Source organism: Equus quagga, chromosome 4 (assembly GCF_021613505.1).
Source record: "Equus quagga isolate Etosha38 chromosome 4, UCLA_HA_Equagga_1.0, whole genome shotgun sequence".
Taxonomy (NCBI): Eukaryota; Metazoa; Chordata; class Mammalia; order Perissodactyla; family Equidae; genus Equus; species Equus quagga.
In genome coordinates this window covers 133,307,516-133,334,438 of record NC_060270.1, presented here as the reverse complement: position 1 = coordinate 133,334,438, position 26,923 = coordinate 133,307,516, and the positions used below count along the sequence as shown (strand labels likewise).

At 33.7% G+C, this 26,923-nt stretch overlaps 1 protein-coding gene across 1 annotated transcript in view; it reads left to right on the top strand.

Moving 5' to 3' along the window:
- Window positions 1-9,606, top strand: part of LOC124238390 (protein boule-like) — a 48,282-nt gene extending 38,676 nt beyond the window's left edge. The window contains exon 11 of the mRNA XM_046659307.1: window positions 8,783-9,606. Within this exon, the coding sequence (XP_046515263.1) occupies window positions 8,783-8,806 (24 nt within the window). The 3' untranslated portion in view covers window positions 8,807-9,606. The remainder of the gene's footprint in view (window positions 1-8,782) is intronic.
- The last annotated feature ends 17,317 nt before the right edge of the window (window positions 9,607-26,923 follow it).

Sequence of the window (26,923 nt, the reverse complement as noted above, 5' to 3'; positions counted from 1 at the left end):
ACTGAAAAGGCACATCACTTCTCTGATATTCTGGTCCCAAATGCATAACTTCTATCTAATCAAAAGAAAATATCAGACAAACTAAAATTGACAGATAGTCTACAAAATAACTGACCAGTACTCTTTAAAAGTGTCAGGGTTGTGAAAGATGAGAAAGACTGTGTAAATTTCATTCATTGGGGGAGAATAAGGAAACATGACAAATTAATGTAATGCAGGATCTTGGATTAGATCATGGAATGGAAAAAGAACATTAGTGGAAAAACTGATGGAGTTTAAATGGGGTCTATAGTTTAGTTAATAGTGTTGTACCAATGCTCATTTTTTGTTTTTCCTAATTGTTCTATGATTATACAAGTTATTAAAATTAGGAGAAGTTGGATGAAGGGATACATGAACTCTGTACTATTTTTTCAGCTTTTCTGTAAGTCTAAAATTATTTTTAAATAAATGATTTAAAAAAGTTAAAAGGACCAGGATGTTTGAGGGGAGGGAAAGAGATATTTGCCAGGATATTTATTCATGGATTGCCTCTCATTAATTTTGTTTGAAGCATGGTGGATCCTTTTGACTTGTAAATTCAAACAAATCAAGGGCGTTGTTGTTTTACTATTAAAACTTGTGCTCATTCTTTTCTTTCTTTCTTTCTTTCTTTTTGTTGAGGAAGATTGGCCCTGAGCTAACATCGGTTGCCAATTTTCCTCTTTTTGCTTGAGGAAGATTTTTGCTGACCTAACATCTGTGCCAGTCTTCCTGTTTTGTACATGGGATGCCACCATAGCATGGTGTGATGAGTGGTATGGAGGTCCATGCTGGGGATCCAAACCCACAAAGCCAAGGCTGCTGACATGGGGCACACGAACTTAACCACTATGCCACTGGGCCCACCCAGGGTGCTCATTCTTTTTGTTCAATTTGTTCTGTGTTCTTTTTGAGAATTACTTGTCTCTCTGTTCTCTCTATTCTCGCATTTTATCTTTCATCATTTCATCTTTCATGTTATCTTCTTTTGCATTCTGGGAGGATTTTTAAAGACCCATATCAAGGGTTTGATTTTCTTTAGTGACTACTGGCCGTTATGGCAAAGATGAATTTAATTCTTTCCATCATATCAATAGTTTCATACCATGTTTTTTTACACTGGCCAGCAACTATTTCATCTTTCCTGATTTTCAGTTTGTAATTACTGGGAATTGGGATATATGTTTAAAAATTTATTTAATTTCCTCATATATATGTTCTTAATATAAATACATATATATGCTGTTTATCCTTGCCCTCAATGTAGTGCCATATGCAAAAAATTTTTCACAGGACCCATACAGTGTCTGCTTTTCTATTTACTTATCCTTGAATGGAGAGCTATCCATGATGATTCTAAAGATTGGTTCATGGGTCCTGGATTCACCTTACTGTCCTCTGTCCCCTCTCTTAGATTTATAGCAAGGAGGAGGCTTGATACTCAGAACATGTGCAATTTGAGGTGCCTAACTAGGTGAGCTTTTTTTGCTCCTGCTGCTTACTTCTCTGACTGTTGAGTAAAATAATTAATACTTTAGAATCTGAGGCTATCTACAGTTTGACTACATACTACGTGTGAAAACTTATACCCGCCTGCATGCCTGGAACTGCAAAGCACAGGCTTTCCTGTCCTTGCCCTTAGAAAACAGGGCTTTCCATTTGTCCTCCTTAACTCTGAGGTCTTGCTGAATATAAAGGAATTTTAGTCTCTAAATTGCTTTATAAGAAGTGTTAATGATACTGAAATGAGGAAATGGTTAGGAAGAAGATAGTAGTGGAATTTTTTTATAAAGTAGAGATAATCACTAATTTTTAGGTGAGTGCATGTTATGGGTCTCTGAGCTAGAAATAGACAGTGGTGGTAGGTCATATCCCTTTCCAATTTACTTTTAAACCATACGGTCTTTCCAAACAGTAAGGTGTACCAGGCAAATAGCTGAGTTTTTCTTTCAAGTCCAATCAGTGCTTTAATTAGAGGAAATTCCTCATAGACTGGCAAGTAGGTAAATATCCTTAATGTCAAATGTTTTCATGAATAGATAGTGTATATTGGAATTAAATAAAATGAACATTTAACTTGAAAATGAACTTCAAATTATAATTTTCCCAATTTCCAGTATCTCAATTAATTCTCATAAGGACACATTTATTAGACACATATTAATGCAAAAATGGAAAAACAATCTAAGAAAACAAAACACTTTATAATTCTCCATTTATACCCTTTTTACCTGGGGATTTGGTATTGACCTTAAAAGCATAATACTTCAAGTGCCCAAGTACACAAAGATTTTCCTTTTATTCCTTCCTGTAGTCTAATTCAGTGGGATAATTTTGACATTATGTGATTTTGCTTTATTGACTTTAAAACTTATTTCTGTATAAGATGTGATTCTGCTGAATTAGGGAATGATAGCCCTAAGTAATACTATATTAACCTAGTAGTTTCTATATTGGTCTGCTTTACAATATATGCATTTGATTTGAGAGTATAGTAGCCTGTGGCTTACAGCTGATGAGCAGTTTCTGGCAATTTTTTATAGCAGTTAGACATGCTCTGAGCTCTGAGTAAGGCTTCTATTTAGTTGATTAGATTTCTTGCCTCAAGACAGTTTTGACATCTGAATTTGCTACTTTGCAATAAATCCAATTAACATCCTTAAAATTATAATCATTAGAGTTTTAAAAATGACTTACACTTCTAAAAACAACAGGCTCAAATTCTTCCAAGGAATATTTCCATATTTTTCTTTTTTCAATTTATTTTTTATTGAGGTATCATTGGTTTATAACATATAAATTTCAAGTGTACATCATTATCGTCAATTTCTTTGTAGACTATGGCTTGTTCACCACCCAAAGACTTCTGTTCCACCTATTGTAAGAAATATTTCATTTCTATTTTCTATTTCTATAATATTTTATCTATTTTTAAAATATTAAATCTACGTTATTCTTCTCCATCTTTCTATTTTAAGTCACCAAGGCTTTTGGTGCACCAGGGGAAATTTGCTAGGAAGAATAAAGATTAATGTCTCAAATGTCTATTAGTCTACTTTAATATGTTTTAGGAAAATATTGTTTCCTAATGATATATCAACATTTGTGTATTAAGATTTCTGTGTTATAATACAAATGCACTATAAACAAAAGTAGATAATTTTACACACAGTAAAACTTGTATAGTAAAGCATTTCTACAGGGTTGTGTAGTTTTAGAAAACTATAGAAGTAGTTTTAGAGTTTCTGTCCCTGAGTGGGGCACCATTTTCTATTGAGGGCTGCCAAATCACTTAAAGAAAAATATTGACTATAAAATACATAGAACACTCAACCTTAAAAAAATAAAAAGAAGAAATATAAAACTGTGTACAACAGCCCTGTGGTCTAGTTTTGACTTTGAAAGTTTATTAAATTAAATATTCTTTTTTTTGACCATCTCTAACAAAAGGGGAGTTGTGGGGGAGTTTTTCCTGTCCCTCCATACTCAAGCTTCTTATGATACCACGTCTAAATTAAAAATAAAACATGCCAAATTTCATTGATTCTGAGATGTACATCTTTTCATATTTCAAAACCTCTTGAGTCAGGATATGTTTACAACTGATTGCAATGTTTTTTAGTTTTGGAAGTGATACATAAAATAGTGGTGTGTCTTACAGTCCATCGTGTCTCAGATTTGATGAAATCCAATATTACAGTTGTATGAGACGTGGGCTTTGGAATAAGCTAGTTAACCGTAGTTCATAGCTTTCTAACTCTTCCCTAATCCTTAAATCTGAACTTTAGCAGGACCAAAATATTCCCTAGGATGTATCTCATGTAATAACCAGAATTATGATAACCCTTAACAAGACAGATTAAATTCCAAATCAAAACAAGTCAGTGGTTTTGTTCCCCTTTGGTCTGTAACATAGTAGAGCAAAGATCTGTCAGGATCGAAGGGGTAAAGTTCCTCTTAGCAGCACTTCTCTAAACATGCAAGGTGCAGGTTTCTGATTCCAGTTTTATGCTTATATGTGGTGACCCACATACAAAGAGAGAGATCTGTTCATGCCTCTGTTATGATTTATATTTAACGTATGTGTAATTTTTTTATGACTAAAGAGTGTAAGATAGCGGTTTCTCTGTACAATTTCTGCCATTTTCTACTCACAGATCTAAGACAATGTAGAAAAGTATATGCTCTTAAACTAGAAAAATTACACTTTAAATTAAAAATGTTTGGGCTGGTCCACTGGCATGGTGGTTAAGTTCAGCATGCTCCACTTTGGTGGCCCAGGTTCGCAGGTTCAGATCCCAGGTGTAGACCTACACTGCTCATCAAGCCATGGTGTGGCAGTGACCCACATACAAAATAGAGGAAGATTGGCACAGATGTTAGCTCAGGGTTAATCTTCCTCAAGCAAAATAAATAATCTTTCTGACAGTAAAACAGAATAAGTATAGATTTAACTTAAACATTATGGTACCTAGTGCATAAATACTCATTTATCTTCTTATGTAACTTAACATATACCTAATTAATCCTGTTCTTTGTAGTCTCAAAAGAATTAGTATCAATAGCTTCTTAGTTTCTCTTAACATTTCTATTAAACTTGTAATTTCTGATTTTGACTTTCATTTAATCAAGGTGAATCCAATAGATTTAAGGCTGCTGATAATTTATTTCCACAAGAGAGAGTATATACACTATTTGAATTTAAGGCATCTTATTAAGGTTTTCTTTCCTAGATTTTCAGAAGTGTTCAGCCTGAAAATTTCTTTCTAGCCTGAATAAGTAAAAAAAGAGCCTATTAGTAAATATTTTAAGCTTTGCAGGCCACACAGTCTCTATCTCAACTATTCAACACTACTGTTGTGGCATGAAAATAACAATAGATAAAATATAAACCATGAGTGTGACTGTGTTCCATTAAGAGCTTTATTTACAAAAATAAGTGATGGGCCAGATTTGTCCTGCAGGCCACAGTTTCATGACCCTTGAATTAACCTATTGTCAGGTTCATGTATACTCTTAAAGTGTAATATGAAATATAATACAAACGCTTCAGTTATATTTTCATTTTTAATTATTTCTTTCCTTTCTTTCTGGGGTTTTTTTTTTTTTTTTGGTGAGGAAGGTTGGCCTTGAGCTAACACCTGTTGCCAGTCTTCCTCCTTTTGCCTGAGAAAGAGTGGCCCTGAGCCAACATCTGTGCCAGTCCTCCTCCACTTCGCATGTGGGATGTCTACACAGCACAGCCCAATGAGCTGTGTGTAGGTCTGCGCCTGGGATCAAAATCCACAAACCCCCGTGTCACCAAGACAGAGCACATGAACCCAACCAGTACGCCACCAGGCTGGCCCCGATTCTTTCTTTTTTTTTTTTTCATTGATATATAATTGACATATAATATCCTGTTGGTTTCAGGTGTATATCATAGTGATTGGATATTTTTATACATTATGAAATGATCACCACAGTAAGTCTAGTTACCATCTGTCACCATACAAAGTTAGTACCATATTATTGACTATATTCCCTTTTTAATCTTTTTTTTTTTTTTTTAAGATTTTAGTTTTCCTTCTTCTCCCCAAAGCCCCCTGGTACATAACTGTATATTTTAGTTGTGGGTCCTTCTAGCTTTGACATGTGAGATGCCACCTCAGCATGGCTTGACAAGCAGTGCTAGGTCCACGCCCAGGAACTGAACTGGTGAAACCCTGGGCCGCCAACACAGAGCATACGAACCCAACCACTCGGCCACAGGGACAGCCCCATTTTAATCTGTTTTTAACCTAACATGGATTATTTGACTCAGCCTCTGGACTGCTTTAATATTTACATTTGCCATGAGTTCTTACCAGCTAAGATACTTAATTAATGTAGGGGGAAGTGTGGATGAAGATAATTTGAGATATTTATTCATTACTGTGTAAGGATAGGTATGAGGTGATACAGTATTCTGAGTAAATTTTATATTCCTTTTATGGGGGATATCTGTCTTATTGTGTGGCACATTTTATCTGCTTATCCAGTTATGTGTTTTCATTCTTAGTTTGAGCACTTGCTTTCCTTACATTCTGAGTCTGTCATTCCCTCTAATTGAACACTGTTTCTCCTTTTCCCCAGTCTTTTTTCTTTTCTCTCAGCACTCAGACTACTTGGATGACCATCTTCATAATAAAAGATTCAACTCATCAAATCTTAATTCCTTACAGAATTGTTTCCTAAATTTCCCCCATTTTGAGGATACATAATAACAAGCAGTAGGATTTTGTATTCCACACTTCACTAATAGTATTTTAAATTTATCTATTTTGGAAAGACATGAGGGAGGAGTATAGGGGTATCTTTTTCATTCCATATGAAATTATTGTTCCTTTAGTATTGAGATCTATTGAAACTACATATCTAAGATTTATTTTCAAGATTTGACAACTTCTTATTAGCCAAATCCCAAGGGTCTTGTCCTAGGTCTTGTCCCCTTAGATTCTCTTTAATTCAGTACTGTCAACTAGCCTGTGCTTAAACTTTATTAATTTTCAGATGTGGCTCTCTTTCCTTGCATTAAGTTTGATCTTTCAGTGTCTCTTTCAGAAATATATTTCTTCCTCTTTTACCAGCTACTAATCATGACATGATTCTCTTTGCACTGTAAATTGTCTTCTAAGGGAATTTTCCAGTTTTCTGCATTTTAATAGTGTTTAATAGTGAATCTGGGGGCCAGCCTGGTGGCGCAGCAGTTAATTTCACACATTCCGCTTCTCGGCGGCCTGGGGTTCGCTGGTTCGGATCCTGGGTTCAGACATGGCATCACTTGGCATGGCAAGCCATGCTGTGGTAGGCGTCCCACGTATAAAGTAGAGGAGGATGGGCATGGATGTTAGCTCAGGGCCAGCCTTCCTCAGCAAAAAGAGGAGGACTGGCAGTAGTTAGCTCAGGGCTAATCTTCCTCAAAAAAAACAAAACAAAATTAGTGAATCTGACCGTAGGGCTTTGGTTCTCTTCCAATTTAACCCTAAAACAACAACATTTGGATAAATGGTCACTACCTCCTCAAACTGAAAATCATGAAGAATCCTCACCTCTTACGTGTTAGTTTGCCCATCTTCTGTTTCTCCTAAAATCAAAACAATACCAGTGATTTTTCTGACCTCTTGATCCTACATGATCTATGTATACTGTTTTTGTGTCCCTTCTTCAACTAACTTGCTAAGAATAATATATTTATTTCTCTTTCTACTACCAAATCCCTTTTCTAAGCTTTATTATTGCCTAACCAGTTTACTTTCTTCAAATAGTGCTTGCTCATATTTCTTCAAGATGTCTCTATCTTCAGTTTCCATCCTTTACTTATACATAAAATTTGAATTTAGTTTTTTTAATCTGAAGTTACGTTTTTTTCCCCTCTTATCACTCTCATCAACTCTTATTCACATCCTTACCAAATTCCTTATCATTAAGTATTCTCCCTTCGGTTTTCCCATACTTAACCTAAATGATTCACATAATAACTATATTGCTTTTCTTTGAGCTGTAATAATGAAGCAAGCACTGTTCCTATTCTCTCTAGGCCTATTGAGCCTTCAACCAAGCAATTCCACCTACATAGAATAGTTTGAGTTCACTTCTCTGTTTTTCCTTAGAGAACCAGAGCACACTGCCAATAAGCTGTGAGTAGTTGACTAGGTATGAATAGCTATATATTACCACAGTAGATTTCATTCATTTACCAAATATTTATTGAGCACCTACCATGTGCTAATGAATATTCTAGACACTGAGAATACCTCAGTGAACAGTAAGTGGTATTGGACAGTACTGAACAGAGAAATCCAGGCAGGGCTATCGAGTTTAGCAAACCAGACAAATTTGAACCCCCTAGAGTCATGCTGTCACCAATATGGTAACCACTAGCCACAGGAAACTAGTTAATTTCAATTTTAAATTAATTCAAATTAAATGAAATTTAAAATTCACTTCAATAGAAACTCACCACATTTCATGTACTACTAGTGGCTACCATATTTGGCAGTGTAGATATAGAACTTTTCCATCAACATAGAAAGTTTTATCAGACAGTACTTCTGTAGAGAGATTGAAACAAACATGGAAAATTTTGAGGCTATCCAAAACTAAAAATATGTCATAGGACAGCTTGGTTTCCTAAATTAGGAGCTGAACTATGCCCAAAGTGCCAAAAAGATAATAGCAACTAGGTTGTTTCTTTGACCCAAACTAATCTTAACACACACACACAAATCTCAGGATGACACAGATATAATGAATTACTCGGTATTATATGGCATCAGTACCTATATGCTTGTCCTACCAATGCCAACTTGAAGGGTACTTTTGGGGTTTTGCACAACTTTCTAAATAGCCTTCTGCCAAACTCTACTCCCCTTTTAAAAACATGTTTTTAAAACCCACATAATAATAGTTTCAAAAATAGAAGTAATGTTATAACTCACTTGTTTCTCTGTTGACCTGTTCTCCATTTTTATATACTAAACATTTATACTGTGACACTAGACTAGAGATGGTCTAAAATAGATCTTAAGCTTTCAAAGATCAGGGAGCAAGCCTTTCCTGAGTTCTGGACCCTTCCTAATCTCTAGCCTCTCACTTCATAATACTCTTAATATAATTAGTACCACATGTTCTACAGGTTCTTAGTAAATGTTCATTGATGTCTTACATTCATCTACTCTAACTTATTTTTTTTCCCCATTCAGTTTTTCTGATCTATATTTTCTTTCTCTTTACTTAACAGACAGTGTGGAGCATTCATTATTAAGACAATTGGGCAGCTCTAGTCCAGCTCAACTGATTTCTTGTCTAATGATCCTTGTGTGGCCGAGATCCAGCTTCAACGAACCGGCTAGAAGCTGCCCATTGTGAAACTTAGGGTTAGTTAATACCTCACCATATTTATTCCACTATAAGCTGTCTAAATTTGATGAAATTTGTTTTTTCAGCTGTTCTACAAAATTATTAGGTATATGTGGCATGTTGGTGTTTTTATGTGTTAATCTAACTGTAGTGACATTTTCTACAACATGTTTTATCCATTCCATAAATAATAACCACATTGGGAATAGTGAGGTGTCTTTCATGTTCTCTGCTTTGTGTTATTTCTTTTCCTCTCAACCTTTTAGAAGTTATGTTTCACATTCTTTGCTATTTATTTTAATATTTAGGATAAAAGTCATTCCTAATTCTAATAGAATTTTTAATACTTTCGTGCCTTTTGCATATAGTGTATTTAATGTTAATTCAGTTCTACTACTTTGCTATTTTGTCATTTAATATGCTTTTGTCTAATTTTTTATTTATTGTTACTGCTACACCTTATTTAATTTTGCTTCTGCCATGGTTTTCAGAATTTTAATAGTATTTATACTGCTTTTTTTATAACATTTTCCAAATATTAGAAATACCATCAACGTGATCGGTATTCTTGCCTTTTCATGTGATTAATTTGACTATGTTAAATTTTTTCTCTAATATTTGAGATAATGCTGCAGCCTTCCTATAACATAAGCCATTTGGCACCAAATTTTATATAATATGGATCAACTAGTAGAAGTGTTTTGATAAAAGAAGGGCTCACCTCTGACATGATCTCATAACATTGATTTTCTACTGTATTTTAGTGTTCTTTGAATGCTTTAATCTTTTAACCGAAAAAATTCTATGTTACCAATATATTCAATTATATAATGTTATTAACTTTAAAAAAGAAAATTCATTGTTTTCATAAAAAGCAAAACTATTTCTTAGACCAAAGAAAAACTTTAAATTCTGATTCTAAAGCCAATTCTTATTATAAAATTAGAAAATAGGTGGGGAGGAAAAGCCATTGTTCAAAAGTTACAGAACAAATCCTAAGTGTTTTTATCACTAAAATTTCTGTAGTAATATAAAAAAAATCCTTCTTACATTCATTTGCAGTTCTTTCACTGACTTTCCGATTTTAGGAGAGAAGGGGATAAGCCATAAATATTCGCATTACCCTAATAAATCTATCTCCTCCCTCTCCTATTCCATCCCCAAATGTATTCCACGCTCAGCAGCAGCAGCAACAGAAATAATAGGACATAGACCCCAAAGTTTTTCCTAGTGAGTCAAATAAGGTGTTTCTTTAAAACCATAATGAATATGTTTGCCAGTCCAATGGTTTCAAGAGAACAGTAGGACTGTATGAATATACACTAGCATACAAGGACCCTATGTACATTAATATTCTCAGTTTTTAGAAACGTAAATAGACTAAGTCCCACAATTAAATTTCAAAAGTTTTTGTTCTGTAAGTAAAAATTATTAACCACTGATGTTAGAGATCTTCTTTTAATAGCAGTATCCTTGATAACAAAAAAAGTTGTTTTGATTTTCAAAATGTTAAACATGATGCTAAACAAATCCTGGACTGTTAATAAAAATTAATGATGTATTAATGGATAAGGAATTTTGATAATAATTGATACCCAAGTGTGTTTCTTCCACAGAGCTATAGAGATTATATGCATAAACACATATATATACACGTATAAGTATAAATTATATGCATACTATATATACACATTATATATATATAATTCATACATATACACTTTCTTAGAATTTAGCTTTATTTTGAGAAGCTAACCAAAACAGTGGAATTTATTGTCAACTTGAATACACAGAGGACATCATCAGCCTTCCTCACGGCATAGCTTGTTAGCCCAAACTTGTTACTTCTAAAAACAGACAGATTGGGAGGATGAAAATTCTCCTTACATGTGCTAAGCCCATTTTATTTTTTTCTTTTTTATAGTATATCTTCTATAGATAAATTTCAGAAGTAAATTTTTACTTACTTAGTACCCATTTTGAAAGGCCAATCTTAAAAACATCTGAAATTCACTCTGTGTTAGAGTGAAATGGATAATACAAATATTAGTACATGTACCAAAATCACAAGGTAATAGCTTTGCAACCTGTTTCCCAGAATCTCTAATACAAGCAGAAACAGAAAGGTGGTAGCTTGTCAAAAGATAAAGTATCTTGGAAAATTAAGACTTTAACTTCCTCTGTCAGCTGGTTTCAGAAGGATGGCTTAGAAAAAGGAGGTATGATTTAGTTTATAACATTGCTTTATAAATTTCTGCTAATAATGGCAGTACAGTATTTTCAAACAAATTTATACATGGTAACTCCCATATGTAGAAGTGTGTTTCCTTGATTTATGCTATATTTAACTATAAAATGAAGAATTGGAGTCACGTACACAAAAATTATTTATATCTTTCCCAGAAGTAGTGCTTGGATAATATTAAAATATAGAATCAAAGGACTAGAAAAGACTTTAGGAAGGTATCCAATCCAACTTTGATGTCATGCTTCTACATGCACTATTATAATAGTAAATTGCTGGCCCCTACACCTATACTTTGACTAAAATTTATTCTGAAATCTCTATAGACTTAAAAGGGGAAAAGGGCAAAATTTTACCCAAAGGATGGATGTAATATTCCTAATTGATGCTGTTTCTTTCAGCTCTGCTCAGTGTTTTATTCCTGTGCATCAATTCCTAAAAATATGCTATTAGCTTCTGTCCTTCCATGTTGAGTACTACTCTCTGATTAGCAGCTAGTTATTGCTGTTTGTTGGACCTGCCTTATAGGTGTTTCTGTTTCTTTGCTTTTGTGTGTTGCATAAATTTGCTAATATTTTGTGCATTCTCCTGGTTCCTCTCAGAAATCAAGTGCCATTCAAGATCACTTGTTTTATTTCACATTGTCATTATTTTATTTCTTCCATGTGACATAACCCTTCTTTAGTTTTCTACATACTATATACTATATACTAATTTCATGGTTATCTTGATGTTAACTACTTTCTGACCTGTCAGGATCTGCAAATATAAAATAGCAGATGTAGATTTCAAACTAATGAACTAACAGATTAAGGATTTCCAGTTTTGTCTTTCTTTTTAGGCATAATGCTTAAAATAATATCAACTAATATAATGCCAAGCCTGATTATGTTGAAGTGAACATACACAGTAACAGGCCGAATAGTCATTAAGACATTTTATTTTGATATCTGACTTATTTTTAAAACATGCAGTTTAAAAATTTTCCATTTACTGATTTGTCAGTTTTTCTCATTTGATATGTATTTCTTAGTTAAAAGATGCCAGTACTTGATTATTTACTAATATTTTGCTGCATAATTTTCTTAGTGAAGCTGGTATGTTAACCTCAGTTTTGCATTTCTATCCAGGTGTGTACCCACAGTAATTGTCATTTAGTATTTCTCTAAAGGTAACTGGAGTCATAAACATCTTGGTGTACTGTTGCAAAACAGGGGTGTGAGAAGCTGCCTCTCTGTACTTAAAGACTAAAGCCTTTTCCTTCCTCCTCTGCTAAGAGTCTTTTTCTCATGTCAGCCTTTTTACTTGGTGGGTTCTTTTTCCTCATCAGAGAAAATTTGGAGGGTCCTAGATCCTCAACTTCTTTGGGATTTACCTACAAGATTCCAGTATGCTCTTAGGCCTAAAGAGAGAATTTCTAATAAGAAAGTCCTTTGATTAGACTCCTACTTTTTTCTTCATTTCTTCCTTCATGGACTAGAGAGGTTAAAATACATCTCTGAGAGTTTTTCTTTCCTGGGGAAAGTAACGCTTTTGAGGAGATGGTAGTTTTGGGTTATTTCATTTTATAAGGAGAGTTAAGTTTCTGCTTTAAAGTATAAAGGCTTCAAAGTAAATGTCTCAAAGTTCTTAGCATTTATTTTCCTCCCATTATTTATCATCAACGAGCTTTGTGGCATTCTCTCTACATCTTTGTCTTTAATAGATTTCAGTGCTTAAAAAAGCAGTTTTTCCTTTGGAAAATTCCAAGCTAAAAATCAAACTGTATTCTTCCCTTCCCAATTCTCTAGGCCTATCAGTTGTCCTCTTTCAATCTGGAATGAATTCCCTGTCTATTCACCTCAATATCTCCTTTCCAACTTGTTTTCCAAGTACGATATCCTTATTGTTTGAATCAATTGAAAAAACAACGTGCTGACAATGAGAAAGACCTCCTTCCATCTGGCTTTCCCCCCTTCTGCCTATTAGCATTCTGAGGGACCTCTGTTTTCCATTTTGGATAGAATTTCTCCAAATTTTGAGAGATCCTGAATCTTGTCTTATCTACCCAATTCAATTAACTTTTTTTGACTGAAAATGAGGGGACTTAGGGATATTTACTATGTAGTCATTATTTATTTAGCGATTATTTTTGCACTGTCATCTCTGATTTCATTTTCAAATATGGCTCTAAACTGAAAGAAAAGAAATACAATCAAGCATACTTAACTTTGGAAGAGTTTTGTCCAATTCCAACCATATTACCAGTGACATTTAAATTCACAGGATATTCTCCCAAAAGATATCTATATTAGGCTAAATATGTAATCTAATAATACTAATTTGAATTCTAGATTTGGGGAATAAAAGCAAGAAAGAAACAAGGATCTTTCCCAACCTCACCTTCCCTAAGAATAGGGTTAAAGAGAATGCCTGTTTACCCAAACACTTAATCCAATTTGTGGAATTTCCAACAGTATAACGTAACATAAAAAATTGAGGCAATGTGAGGAAAGATGTTTTGGCTTAAGGAATTCAGCTTAAAAGCAGCTAATTCATACTTGAGAGTGTCATTCTTGGTTTTCACACCTTCTTTCCTTCTTCATTTCTGAACACTTCGGTACTCTTAAAGCTCCATGTTTTTCACAATGATTCCTAATAACAGAGTGAGCATTTGGAAGTATGAAGGTAAAGAACCAGGATAGCTTTTGCTTTAACATGGAATTTTATCCTTTTAATCCTCAATTTCTTTTCCTTTATATATTTTAAATATTAATAAAGGAAATTTTAAAAGATGATGACCATGCAGAGAGTTACCTTTGTGTCTGATTCCTAAAAATAAGATGCAACTGGAAAGGATATGTTAGTTAATACACAGCATTTTTTGTACATCTATATCTCACTAATTTCAAAAAGGCTATCCAGTTTCCTCAAAGAATTCCATAGGTGCAACCCTAGACAATAATGAAATACAGACCTTTTGTATTGCGCTTTAGCAGATTTCCATTTTTGAAGTTAAAAACTTCTTTTAAAGATTCTAACTCTGACTTAGGATATAAACCTAACACTGTACAACTCATTTAATACATTCACTTGCTTCCTGAAAATTAACTTTCTAAATCATTGTCACCTTTACTTAAATTTTGTATACCCATTACAGAGAATTTAGCTTTTTTTATTTTCCTCTGACTGATGAATTATTTGGGAAAATATTCAGAATTCATTGTAAAGATCATTTCTTCATATAAATAATCCAGTTGATATACTATCTTTATTAAACATCTTTCAAACCAAACATCTTTTACACACTCTAGGTAAAAGTAACCAACATATAGTTTTCACTGACATGATTTAATCTCAGCTCATGCAGTTTCAAAAGAATCTTGTCCCTGTTGTTAATAAAGTACAGTTCGTTCTATTATAGTAAGACAAGCTTGCAAACAGGGTCTGTCTGAATCAGATCATGTATAAGAATGCAACTTCATCTTTTCTCACAGATAATTACATTCCCAGAGACTTGCCAAGTTCCAATATGAATACTAGCTTAACTTTCTGTAACATATGATTATATAGATTCAGAATTAGGAATCCTTGTTCTCCAGCACATATTTCCTCTTTAATCTCACTCCCACCTTCATTGATGAGCAGCAGACAAACTTGATTTGATTATCTTTATAGAAACCAAGGCTTTTTACTTTAGACAAGGTCCTCTGATGTTTTATCATATCAAGTTCTGCTTTCACTTCTGCTCCTTGTAGTAGTCAGAAAGTTCTTGACTTTGCTGATCTCTGCTCCAAGTTCTTATTATATGTGGGAATGATATATTTATCATTCAAATCAAGACCCTTGAGAGTGAAGGGGGTACCAAAAACAATTAAAATCATTTAATTTTTGAACTATGCACTTAGTGACCAACAAAGAAGTTTATCCTATTAATAAATCTATAAGATCATTCTATTCAAAGACTGTTTCAAAACTGAAATTCTAATAATGCAACAGGCCTAAACCTAGACTGTCCCAGGGAAATTGGGATGTAGGTAACTCTATCAATATTTACAAAATGAATGTAACATTAAACTGGTATAGTTTAGTATAGTATAAAAGGATTTTCAAAAAGTATAGTCTGAAAGGCATTAAACCATAAAAGACAGGCCTGAACTCCTCTATTACTTTATGGTTTAACCCATTTAACCCTTGAAGCTTTACGGTTTCTGGTTTAGCTATTGATACAGCTATATAAATAAATTGAATTATGTTTAGGTATAAGCCTGTTTCCCTATGTTATAAACATGAAATCATAGAATCATATAACTTAAGAACTAAAGAATCTACAACTGTGGAATAGCCTTAAGATATTAGTCTTAAAATATTGGTAACTTAACCTGTGTAACTAAATTTGCTATATAATTACTAGGTCATCTTAAAGAAAAGCTTTGGTTAAGTCATTAAAGATTGTTTAAAGTCCATGATAATATTCCTTATAAAAATTCTGTTAACTTTGTTGATGATAATCTATGAAGTCATGCTTAGAATATCACATTTTGCTTACTATATTATTCCAAAGCAAGAATAGCACCTTATATTTATATAGCATCTTACAATTTACAAGCACTTCACATATGTTATCTTGTTACATCCACTCAATATTTTTGTGAGATAATCAGGCAACTTTTTATAAGAGAAGAGAGTCTTAGAAAGGTTAAGAGAACTTCCCAAGATGACATTACTATTAAGTGGTAGAACCTAGGACTTCTGATTACTAATAAATTGTCACCTGTAATCAAGCAAGTCCTGTCTAGGGAGTAGAGGGCTGAGAAGGGAAGGTCCGTAGAGAACACAGTACTTTGCAGAAATAACTTTTGTCTCATCCAAGAGTTATGGACCATCTTTTGTTAAATGGCTAAAATTAAATCTTACACAAATTAAATCTTAGACACAAATAAAATGTCTATTCTAATCCCTTAAACGTCTGGAAGTCTGGATCAGAAAATATTTCAATTTTAAAATAAACAAATTATGATACCATGAAATTGTTTAATCATGCTTTTATCAAGTAACCTAAGTATGAACAGTTTCCTAACCAAAATAATAGAAATAAAATTACCCTAGAATTTAATTTGTTAGATTGTTAATCGAAAATTTTCTTTGAGTGTTGTGCAATTCAGTATTTTGGTAAATATAAGAAGGAACACCAGGTGAGAAAAAATGCCTTCTAAATTATCCAAAAAAAAACTTTAATCCCTCTGAGATAGCAAAAAATATATATAGGCAGTGCCATCTACTCTTTATATTTTGGGAACATGGCACATTTCTATATTTTTTTTTGAAAGCAGAAAGTCCACCAACAAAAAACAATGAAACTTTGGTTGCTTTTCTTCTTCCTTTCCATTCTTCTTGTTAATAACTACAATATAGGTGTTTATCAGTCTTTGTCTAGACCCTCCATGTAGTGTTTGCTGTTTCAGAAAGGGTTATTCTAGTTTAGTTTTCTTTTTTACATCCTAATGACGAGTACCAAACTATCACTTTTTATATTGATAAAATGTGTGTGGTGCTAAGATAAATGAATCATTATCATAATTGCCTACTGAAATCTCCTTAGCTCAAGAATTATAACGGTGCCTAAGGTTAAATATAGCCTCATGTCATTGGAGTGAATTTTCTCACACCACTGATTTGATAACTCTCTTTCACTTATTTTACAATACATCATAAATGTTTGTTTTCTGGTTAGAAGACTTTCATAACTTCACAAAGTTTTTTTTATTTTTCCTTCTTCTCCCTAAAGCCCCCCAGTACATAGTTTTGTATTCTAGTTGTGGGTCGTTCTAGTTATGGCATGTGGGACACTACCTCAGCATGGCCTGATGAGCAGTGCTATGTCCGCGACCAGGATCTGATCCTGCGAAACCCTGGGCTGCCGAAGCGGAGTGCGCAAACCTAACCACTCGGCCGTGGGGCCAGCCCCTCACAAAGTACTTAAAGCGATTTGAATAAACTCTTTGTAATTGCACAATTTAAAACATTTTTAAACCTAGAAGCATTTAGGTCTGATATGCCATAAAAAATTACCCATTGTTTTTATGACTGACTTTTGATAGTTACCTATTCTAGCATTGGCAAGTGGTTTCATTGTTAGTAGACACGCTCAGTCTTGGTGGGTCAAGAGTGACGTTTGTGCCCAAATCATGGAAAGTACAACAGTATATAATCAACTATGCCTCTTTACAGAAATTTTACTTATCTTAGAAGTTTTGGTTTGCTTCCCTTAACTTTATGTAAGTTGGTAGTTATGTTTTTAGAAGAACTACTAGCATACTTGGTATTAAATTTCTGTTGTCAGATTCAGGTTGGGCAGTTGATTTGGCCTATGTCCTACTTCTAAAGTTTTATTCAGCTTTATGAGATAAACTCAGGCTCCTTGATGCCTGCATTCTTCTTGAATCACAACATGCAAACTCGAATCATTTAAAGCAGGCAGAGAAAATGATGAGATTTTTAGGCAAAAGCATTTGGCTCAACACTGGCATTCTGAAGCCAGTCATTATAGATAACTTATAATCCTATACCTTTAGTCATTATAGATGCCTTAGCTGAAATTTTCCCATTCTCAAGTGTCTTGAGCAAACAGTATCTCCAGCAATCCTTATGTTCAGCAGTGGATCAAATAAAATTCATTTGTTGGAACACAAAGGCTATTTACTGGATGTTTTACTTAACAGTAGATAAAATTTCATGTTACTTTATTGACATGCAAGTTTATGAATAATTCCCTGATTTTCTCTGGACAGTTGCTTTCTCAACCATACGGTCTGACTCTAGTTTTGTATGTCACTAAATACAAAAATCTTTTTTTTTTTTAACAAGTCGTTACCAAAGTTCAGGGATGGCACAAAGGAAGTATAATGTAGTAATTTAGAAGTACCATTAGATTTGGCTCTTCTCAGATCCTTTGTAGTGAGTCTTTCTTATAGCCCTCGGATGCTTCCCTCTCCAGCAGCAGTTATAAGGTAACCGACTCTTTCTAGTGGGAATTTCCTAAAGCACACCTTCTCTCCTCAGAATCCAGGCCACTTAATATTATTTTTAAATCTTTCCCTTAAGTAATTGTAAAATAAAAGCCATTTAAAATGCATTAAAACCCTAATTTTCTTTAAATCTCTTAATAGGAACCAAGGTTACATTCTGTGAGAAGAAGCTTTTCTCAGCCTTCATCTGTAGGTTTGAAACCTCGATATTCTCGAAGCCCACACTTTCATCCTAGAAAAGATTTCAGAGCAGAGGATTCAATTCTTACTCCATCTTCCTCTACTGATTCTGTTAAGTAGAGTCTTGGATAACTATTTTATCCAATAATAGAAAACAACTAGCCCCGTGTACGGTCTGCTAACAAATATGAGGGTGTTGGATATGCTTAAGGTTAAATGTTTTTGCTTTTTAAGGGAATTAAAGAAATCTTGATAGCCAGAACATTGGAGGTACAGGATAAAATCATGGTTTCCTTTATGAATCCACACACACTTAAGTAACATAGGTTTTTAATCTGTAACAATCAACAAGATTATGTCTATAAAACAACAAGTATCTTGATAAATTTGAAAAATTTGGTCATCATCTGGCTATCTTATCAACATGATAATGTCATATACAACCACTTAAAACATCTTTGGTGTTTGGATTTTTCAGTTTTATTCCAGACGTTTCATATTTCTAGACATAGCCATGGTATATACAGAATATACCTAGCAACAGGCCATTTGTTGTAATATGGTAAATTTAAAAAAAAAAACTTGTTAGGGAGATGTGTATAAGATTCTAGCTTCCACATTATTTTGGTTTCACTATGGTTAGGTTTATGTATATTTTACCTATATTAAATGTTTTTGATAAAACATTTCAAATTCTTGGTTTACATTAGAAATTTTGACAGACATTAATACATATAAAAATCATTTGTGTGTGTAATATCTGGAAATCTGTCATATTATGACCATTTATTTTATACCAATTACCATGGCCAAAGTTGACACTGTTCTTAAAAATACTTAGATATCTCCCTACCTATTTCTGGCTCTCTTTTGTCATTCATCCAAGAAGTATAAAGGTTCTTAAGCATCCTGGCAAGTAGAAGCATTCACTGCATATTTCATGTCAGATTCAAGACATATTTCTTCCTTTAACACAGTGACACTGTCAATATTCCTTGTTATGTTTCATTCAGGTCCTAGTTTGTTAGGTTTCTAGGCTTTCAAAACATTAACTTTGACTGAATAAAACTTACCCATAACATTATATTTCACCTTTTAAATACAAAGAAGCTATGATTATCTGCTCTTACAGAAGTGAAAAAGTTTTTTATAATTAAAAAAACTTTTTAAAATTAAAACATGGCCATGCCAACTTTTTTAAATGTTGCCTAATATATATCCCAACTTTCTTCTGTAAAAACATTCTATTCCTTTTATAGAAGATTGGATTATTAAAAACAATTAAAATAGTTATATATAAATAAGCAATATTTAAAATCTGATTGTACAATACTAGGAGTCTTATTTTTTTCACTATTTTAATTTCATGTCCACTCCAAGAACTAAAGCTGATTTGCACTTCTGTTGGGAAAGAATAAGAATTATATATTAAAACCTTGTTATAATATTAGGAAGATGATTAACCCAATTATGAGTTAATTTTTTATCCTGTCTCATAAAGGATAGTGAACAATCCACTGATATATATGTTTTGGGGGAATATCGCCAGAATGTTTCTGGGCTAAGATATTTAACTTTAAGAATAAAATGTGATAGTATAGTTATATTAAAGAATATTCTGGCACATTCTAAGGCCACTCCATCTATTGAAAATATTTTGCTACATTTATTTTGAAAGTAACATGCTGTGTGTTGAGGTCTGATGTTCTATAATTAGAGCCCATGTCAAAAATCTTATGAAACAATCTATTTAATATTCCATTTGTGTGGTGTTTCCAGTGTACCTCTTATTCCTGTATTTATTATTCAGGCTTAGGCTTATTCATTATATATACCAGGGCATTTTTGTTCTAAAACTTTTATAAATCTTAAAGAGTCCACGAGTAATTGTATTTTGCTTCAAAAAAAGATTTACATTTGAAGTGTTTTTCTTAGCTAATTTATTTTAGGCAATTGTGCTCTTTACCAAAATGTATTCATAGACTTCCACAGTACATTCATTCAAGTCTATAAAGATTATATTATGTCATTTTTCTCTCAGACATAAAGTATAGAAAAATGAAGGTGGTATGAAAATTCATTAATGTACCCTAAAAAAAAACCTATTCTGCTTAAATTGTGATATTTTGCTCTTTTTTTAGAGATAATATAACATATCCATGATAGCAAAAATAGCTTTAATAGCTACAAGAGATCAGTGTTTTAGTTTTTAATTATCAGGGCTCTTTTTACTACAAGTCATGATGTAAAAATGAACAAAGAGGGCCAGCTGCAGTGGCCTAGTGGTTAGTTCAGTGTGCCCTGCTTCGGTGGCCTGGGTTTGGTTCCCAGGCACGGACCTACACTGCTCTGTTAGTGGCCATGCTGTGCTGGCAGCCCACATACTAAAAAGTAGAAGAAGACTAGCACAGATGTTAGCTCAGGGTGATTCTTCCTCAAAAAAAAAAATGAACAAAGATACGGAGACTAAATCTTCATCCTTAGCCTCATACAGTTCTGAAATGACCAATAATAGTATATAAAGGAAATGTTTAATTAATATAAAAAGTATTGCCTAAAAAGCATATCTTTTCTTCCTTTGATGTTTTGAGAAAACATCTAAAGGATACTAATTTTAAAATACACATTAACAATTAGCAATTTTTAATACTTTCAATGTGTTTCTTGCTAATCATTTTAGGATCTTTGTTTTTAACATGTCTAACTTTGGTACCAAAGCAAAGAAAGCCACACAATATCCATCTATATAACACATTTTTAGCAGCACATAAAAGAAACTTACTAAAATCCTTATTAGTATCTGACCTATTATGCAAACTATTAAAAAAAGATACTAATACATGTAAATTTTTCCTGCCCTGTATGTACCCAAATACTGTTAGTAAATTTAACTTTAGGATTATTTTATTCAGGCTATATCCGACTGTTTGTAAGAAGAGATTTCAATTAAAATAACACCTTTAATATCCTATGTCTATGCCAAAGGAAAAATAAAAATAAACTCAGCTACAATCCTGTTTACCAAACAGATTTTTATGCCCGTGCCCTAGCTATGAGTCTGTCTTTAGAGAACGACTTCTTTAAAACTCTTGAACTCAGACTTAACCTACCTTCACACACTGAATATTTAAAACACATACCTCTACAGACTTACCAATGATGGGTTTTCATAACTTGGTTGAATTTGGCTATTCCCCTTATCACTACACTCAATGTTAAGCAATAAGTTTTCACTATTTTCCCTTCATTTTTCAATCTGAGATCAGGTTGATTTCCTAATTTTTACACTTAGCTAAACTTGGTTATATATTTCTGTTGCTTTTATGTCCAAGAACTGATAGCTCCACTTTTAGATGGTCTCCATGGATTATGGAAAAAGGAAGAAGTGCTATAAACTCTTCTTAGGATAGAAAACTAATTTTATGACATCAGTTACATCCAAAAATGTATTACTTAAAATCTGTTATGAATTAACTACATTCTAGAGGCTGATTTTTATGTCAACATTTCAGTAAGAAACAACTTTGTATTGTGAGGATTATTAACAGTTTTTTTATACTAGGTCAGACAATATCATAATGAATGTTAAAAAATATTTCCTTTATGTTCAGCAAAAAAATACTTTCAGATCTTAAAATGGCTTGAAAATCCAACCATCAGCTTTCATGCAATTAATCATACATATTTTCAATAATTCATTTTATTTTAGCACTTAGGATTTTCTTCTATAATGCCAAAAAAGGCTCCTTACACGTTGTAACTTGATTTATCTGAATACATTCCTGTAATGAGTTATAAAATGAAACTGAACTCAGGACTATAAAGCTTTGCTTTTTAAAAATGTAGCGTTTCCATAAAATAAGTTTTATAGAAATTTAAATATAAAACATTAATGCAGTAATTTTAACTTACCACAACTGAAGATTCTTTGCTTTATGAAAGCCTTTATAAATTCCTTTAGTAAATGATTTTTAAAGGTAAACTAAAAAATGTTACATAGGATATTTTTTATAATGCACCAGTCTGATTCTATCAGCAAGTCATAATCTACCATGCAAAAATTACTGAGAAAGTACCCATCATGCCTTGCTTAACTGTGGGACTGTGTAGCTTAAATTTAAACCGAGTTCTGAAGAAATTATTTAAAACATAGAATAAAGATGTAGATGTTCTTGACTTTCGAAGTTAGCGAGGACTTTAATACCTTTGGATACATTTTTAAAAATACAATTTACATGATAGCCAAGAGACCTATATAAACATAGGTTTCATCACATTTCTTTAAGGTGTAGTCCATGTCCAACACAACAGCTACATTTCATAAAAAATGTAAATATGATAATAGAGTATTCTTTATGCAATTCATAATAAAGTCTTTAATTTTTGGAAGTTAGAACATGTCTTGACTGTCATATATGAGATATAATTTACCAGGAATTATCCAGTATGTAGGATTTTAGCTAACGGGGTGGTATTTGCTTTGGTAATAACTGGAGTCAAGGGGCATCTAATCTGGTTTCTGCAGGCTTGTTAGGAAAGATGTCATAAGAATACCGTAATAAATGTTCAATAAATTCATAGAACTTAAACTGTTAAAACAGATGAGTCTTTTAATAAGTTCACCTGTATTTAAACTGTATGTATGAAATGAAAGAGTTTCAGTGTTTGTGACCTCTAATAAAATTCTCTGGCTTTGTTACAATAATAGTTAACTGAAATAAAACTTTTGATTATTGATATGCTTTCATGTTTAGAGATAAATGTGTATTTAAAGCAAAATCTTATTTCAAAATACTTAGATTCATGAATTTATGACAACGTACTTTCACTTAGAGGAGTACTGTTGGATTAAAGAATTTGGAACACTGTTCTGAAAATAAGAAATAAAATAGTCTTAAGGAAAAAGAAAAATAGAGACTATATAATTATTAAAATTTTTAATAATTTATACCAGCACACATAAGCAGGCTTAGGAAATAAAAGAAAGTATTGAAAGTAAGAGAGAAATATATTTCATGAGATAGGTTAAGTATTTTTTCTCAGTTTCTATTTTGGCACTCATCTGTTTCCATAATCTAGCTGTCAGGAATTAATTGTTCATCTTGAAACACTCATTGATGTATTTCACTGAAGAGTTAGAGTTCTTATTTAGACTTTTCATCTTCAGTCTTTGGATCTGATTATACTGCTTCCTCTTCCCCGCAAGACAATGCCCTCAATATATTCTCAGTGATTGATGGTGGTATTGGTGCTAAGGATGGTGCTGAGGCTCTGGCATTGAGACAAGTTTGAGTCCAGGTGTTCCTGTTTAACAAGCTGTATAATCTTAGCCAAGTTACTTAATCTCTGTGCCTCAATTTCTTGTCAACCAGAAAAAGAATAATACTTCATACAGTTGATGGGAAAAGTAAATGAGAGAACACAAATAAGGAACACAGAACTGTTGGTTCTCTCCTGTCACCTTCACTTATTACTGAACAATTAGAAAATCTGGCAAAATTATGGCCATGGGATTCTCCCCTTTTAACAATCTGTAGAGAGGATTTACTGAACAAGTATATTTTGACATTTCTATGCAAAAAGCAAGATATTATTCTCACAGGCACATGCATAGAAAAAGATAAAATTTTAGAGTCACAAAACCTTGCCTGCTATAAAATTTTATAGCAGTGATGATACACTTGGTAGTGAGCATCAAAGACCACAGTGCTAATGTCTAGTGTAAGTTATTGTATTTACCTTCTCATTGCATGGTTCCTCTGAACTCATGAATGGCAGTTTCACTTTTTTGCAGACTTGCACATTTGTCATTTTCAATTTTAGCTTTTTACATTTTGAGGCTATGTCATTAGAGCATACAAGTTCATAATTATTATAACTTGGTGCATTATTCCTTTTATATTGTCTCACTTTAGTAATGGTTTCCCCTCAATATAGATTGTTTACTATTAATATTACACGACCAGCTTTCTTTTGGTTAATATACGCCTAGTGTTTCTTCATGTCTTATTTTGTTAGGTTTAAGTATATACCTTTTAACTACACATAGCTGACTTTTTAAATTTAAGCTTGAACACTGCTTGTCTTTTTGACAGAAGGTTCATCCCATCATGTTTTATTTTATTACAATTACTAATATATTTGTATTTTTTTCTGCCATCTTAGGGTTTTCCTTTACCATATTTTTCATTTTTCTTTACTCTTTTCTCTCCTTCCTGTCTTCTGTTGGATTGAGTTTTCTTTTTTTTTTTTTTTTTTGAGATTGGCACCTGAGCTAACAACTGTCGCCAATCTTCTTTCCTTCTTCTTCTTCTTCTTCTCCCTAAAGCATCCCCCCACCCCGAGTACTTAGTTGTATATTCTAGTTGTGAGTGCCTCTGGTTGTGCTGTGTAGGGCACCACCTCAGCATGACCTGACGAGGGTGCCAGGATCTGAACTGGTGAAACCCTAGACTGCTGAAGAGGAGTGCGCAAACTCAGCCACGGGGCCGGGCCCAGACTGAGTTTTCTCTAACATTTCTTTTCATCTGGCTTAAAAGAAATACATTCTATTTGTATTATTTTACTGATTAGCCTAAAATGTGTAACATGCTTGTTAACTTTATATTTTTAACATTTATAGCTTTTTAACCAATAGACGCTTCTAAACTAGTTCAAAGGAAGCCACGTTACTGAAAGTATCTTATTTAATGTGTTCAAAAGTAAAAGCTAGTACCCTTTTAAAAATATTTTAATCAGGGAAAAATGTGTAAGTGGTTATACTGTTATTCAATGTATGGAATTAAGAGATTTGAACAATGATTCCAGTCTATAACAGTCAATCATAAACTAGGTTTTGAAGGTTCATCTTCATGTGAAATCCCACAAACCAGTGACTGTCAACCAATGAGGTGTACACGCACAAGGCATGGCCTTAGGAGTGGTAGCACAGTGACATTAGGACCATTTTCCCCTACCATATGCTAAGAAAGTGGCATCATCCTTTTCCATTTATTCCTAGAGCTGTCCCTCCAGCTTACCCAGTGAGTCATCCACACCCTCTGCAGATGTTTCATCCAAAAATCCTTAATGACTTGAAGGCAGGGCTTATCTCTCCTTGGAGCTATAATTTCCTTCTTGCAGATGGCACACTTGGTTTCCTGAAATGTTCTGACATCTCATATTATCCTGTTCTTAAGTGAGGAGCTGTAGACTTTAAATCCATGGTGGTGAGTAAACTGTGTCATAAACCAAGTGGGGGTGAAATTCAGTTCACAGCCAAGGATGGAACTTCTATACTGTAGCCTCGCCTTACCTCGGTGAAGATCCAAGTATGGCTGAACCTCCCAATAGCTATTCATGAGAAGAGGCACAGTAGAGAGTTATTATTTCTAGTTGTCAAGGCCATAGGAAGATCCTCTTTGTGTGTAGCTCTTCCCAATTCCCTTTCCTCATCATGAAAATATAAGTAGAAACTGATCATTGTGACATAACCTTAAGCAGAGTATTGTAAATATGGTCAACTATTCCCTGTTAGATCGCTCCCTTAATTCAGAGGATGTATACTAGGCAACCCAGGACTACCTTAAAACTAAGAAGCAGCCAACACCTTTAAAATGATTAGTCCCTCCCCTCAACTCAACGTAGTTCTTGGTGATAGAGGAAAGCAGCTTAGGCTGGGCTTCTCTTAACCTGTCTTAAAAAAGAGTAAGACACTCTTCTTGAAAGGTTAAAATCCCCACTAATTAACCTTAATTAATTTGGTTGTTACTGTTCTGGCCCTTCCAGATTAACCTCCAGGTCTGGTGTGTTCCTACTGATTTTCATCAACCAAACCTATCCAAAGCTCCTGCAAGAGGAAGGGGCCCGGCCAGCTGTGTTGTGCTGAAATAACATATTTCATGCTGTCTTAGTTTTCCAGGGGACTCAAAGGCTTTCTTCTAGAACTGATCCCCCTCACCTGTGCTCTTGGTTACCCCAACCTGTGCCCTAGTTCTCCCCCAAGCTCTCCGAACTAGTAAACCTCTGCCGCAAAAGTAGACACATGGCTGTCACCATGTCTACACCCTTTTAGGACCACTGATATTATTCATTTTAGCAAAAGATGAGGGCAAGGACCCACCAAGGTTTACAGTACCCCAGACCTCACCAATAAGAACAGTTGTTTTCTATCTGGTAGAACTATGAATAGAAGGGAATCGCCTCCAGGAGGCAATTATAGATTATCATACAGCAGCTTTATGGACCAAGTCTTAGTCAAGAGGCATGGCCTCCCCCATAACTCCAGGTTACAGTAATGCAGGCCGACACTGCAACTACATACTCACTAGGGGTAGGACAATCAAGAGATCTAGGAAACTATCCCTACCATAATGCCCAAGGAGGATTCTTGTTGAATGCTTGGTACTGCCACCTGCTGCCCAAACTACTTAATTATCCTAGTTGGAGGCACACAGCCTAACCAACCAACTCCTGGCTTCACTTCGGTTTGGGAACTTCCCAGATCTAAAGAGCTATGTCCCAATCACAGGTACAACTGTGGGAGGAAAAAAAAAAAAAACTAGACCTGTGTCTCAGGGCCCATGTTCCAACCTAGGCCTTCTTGAGTACT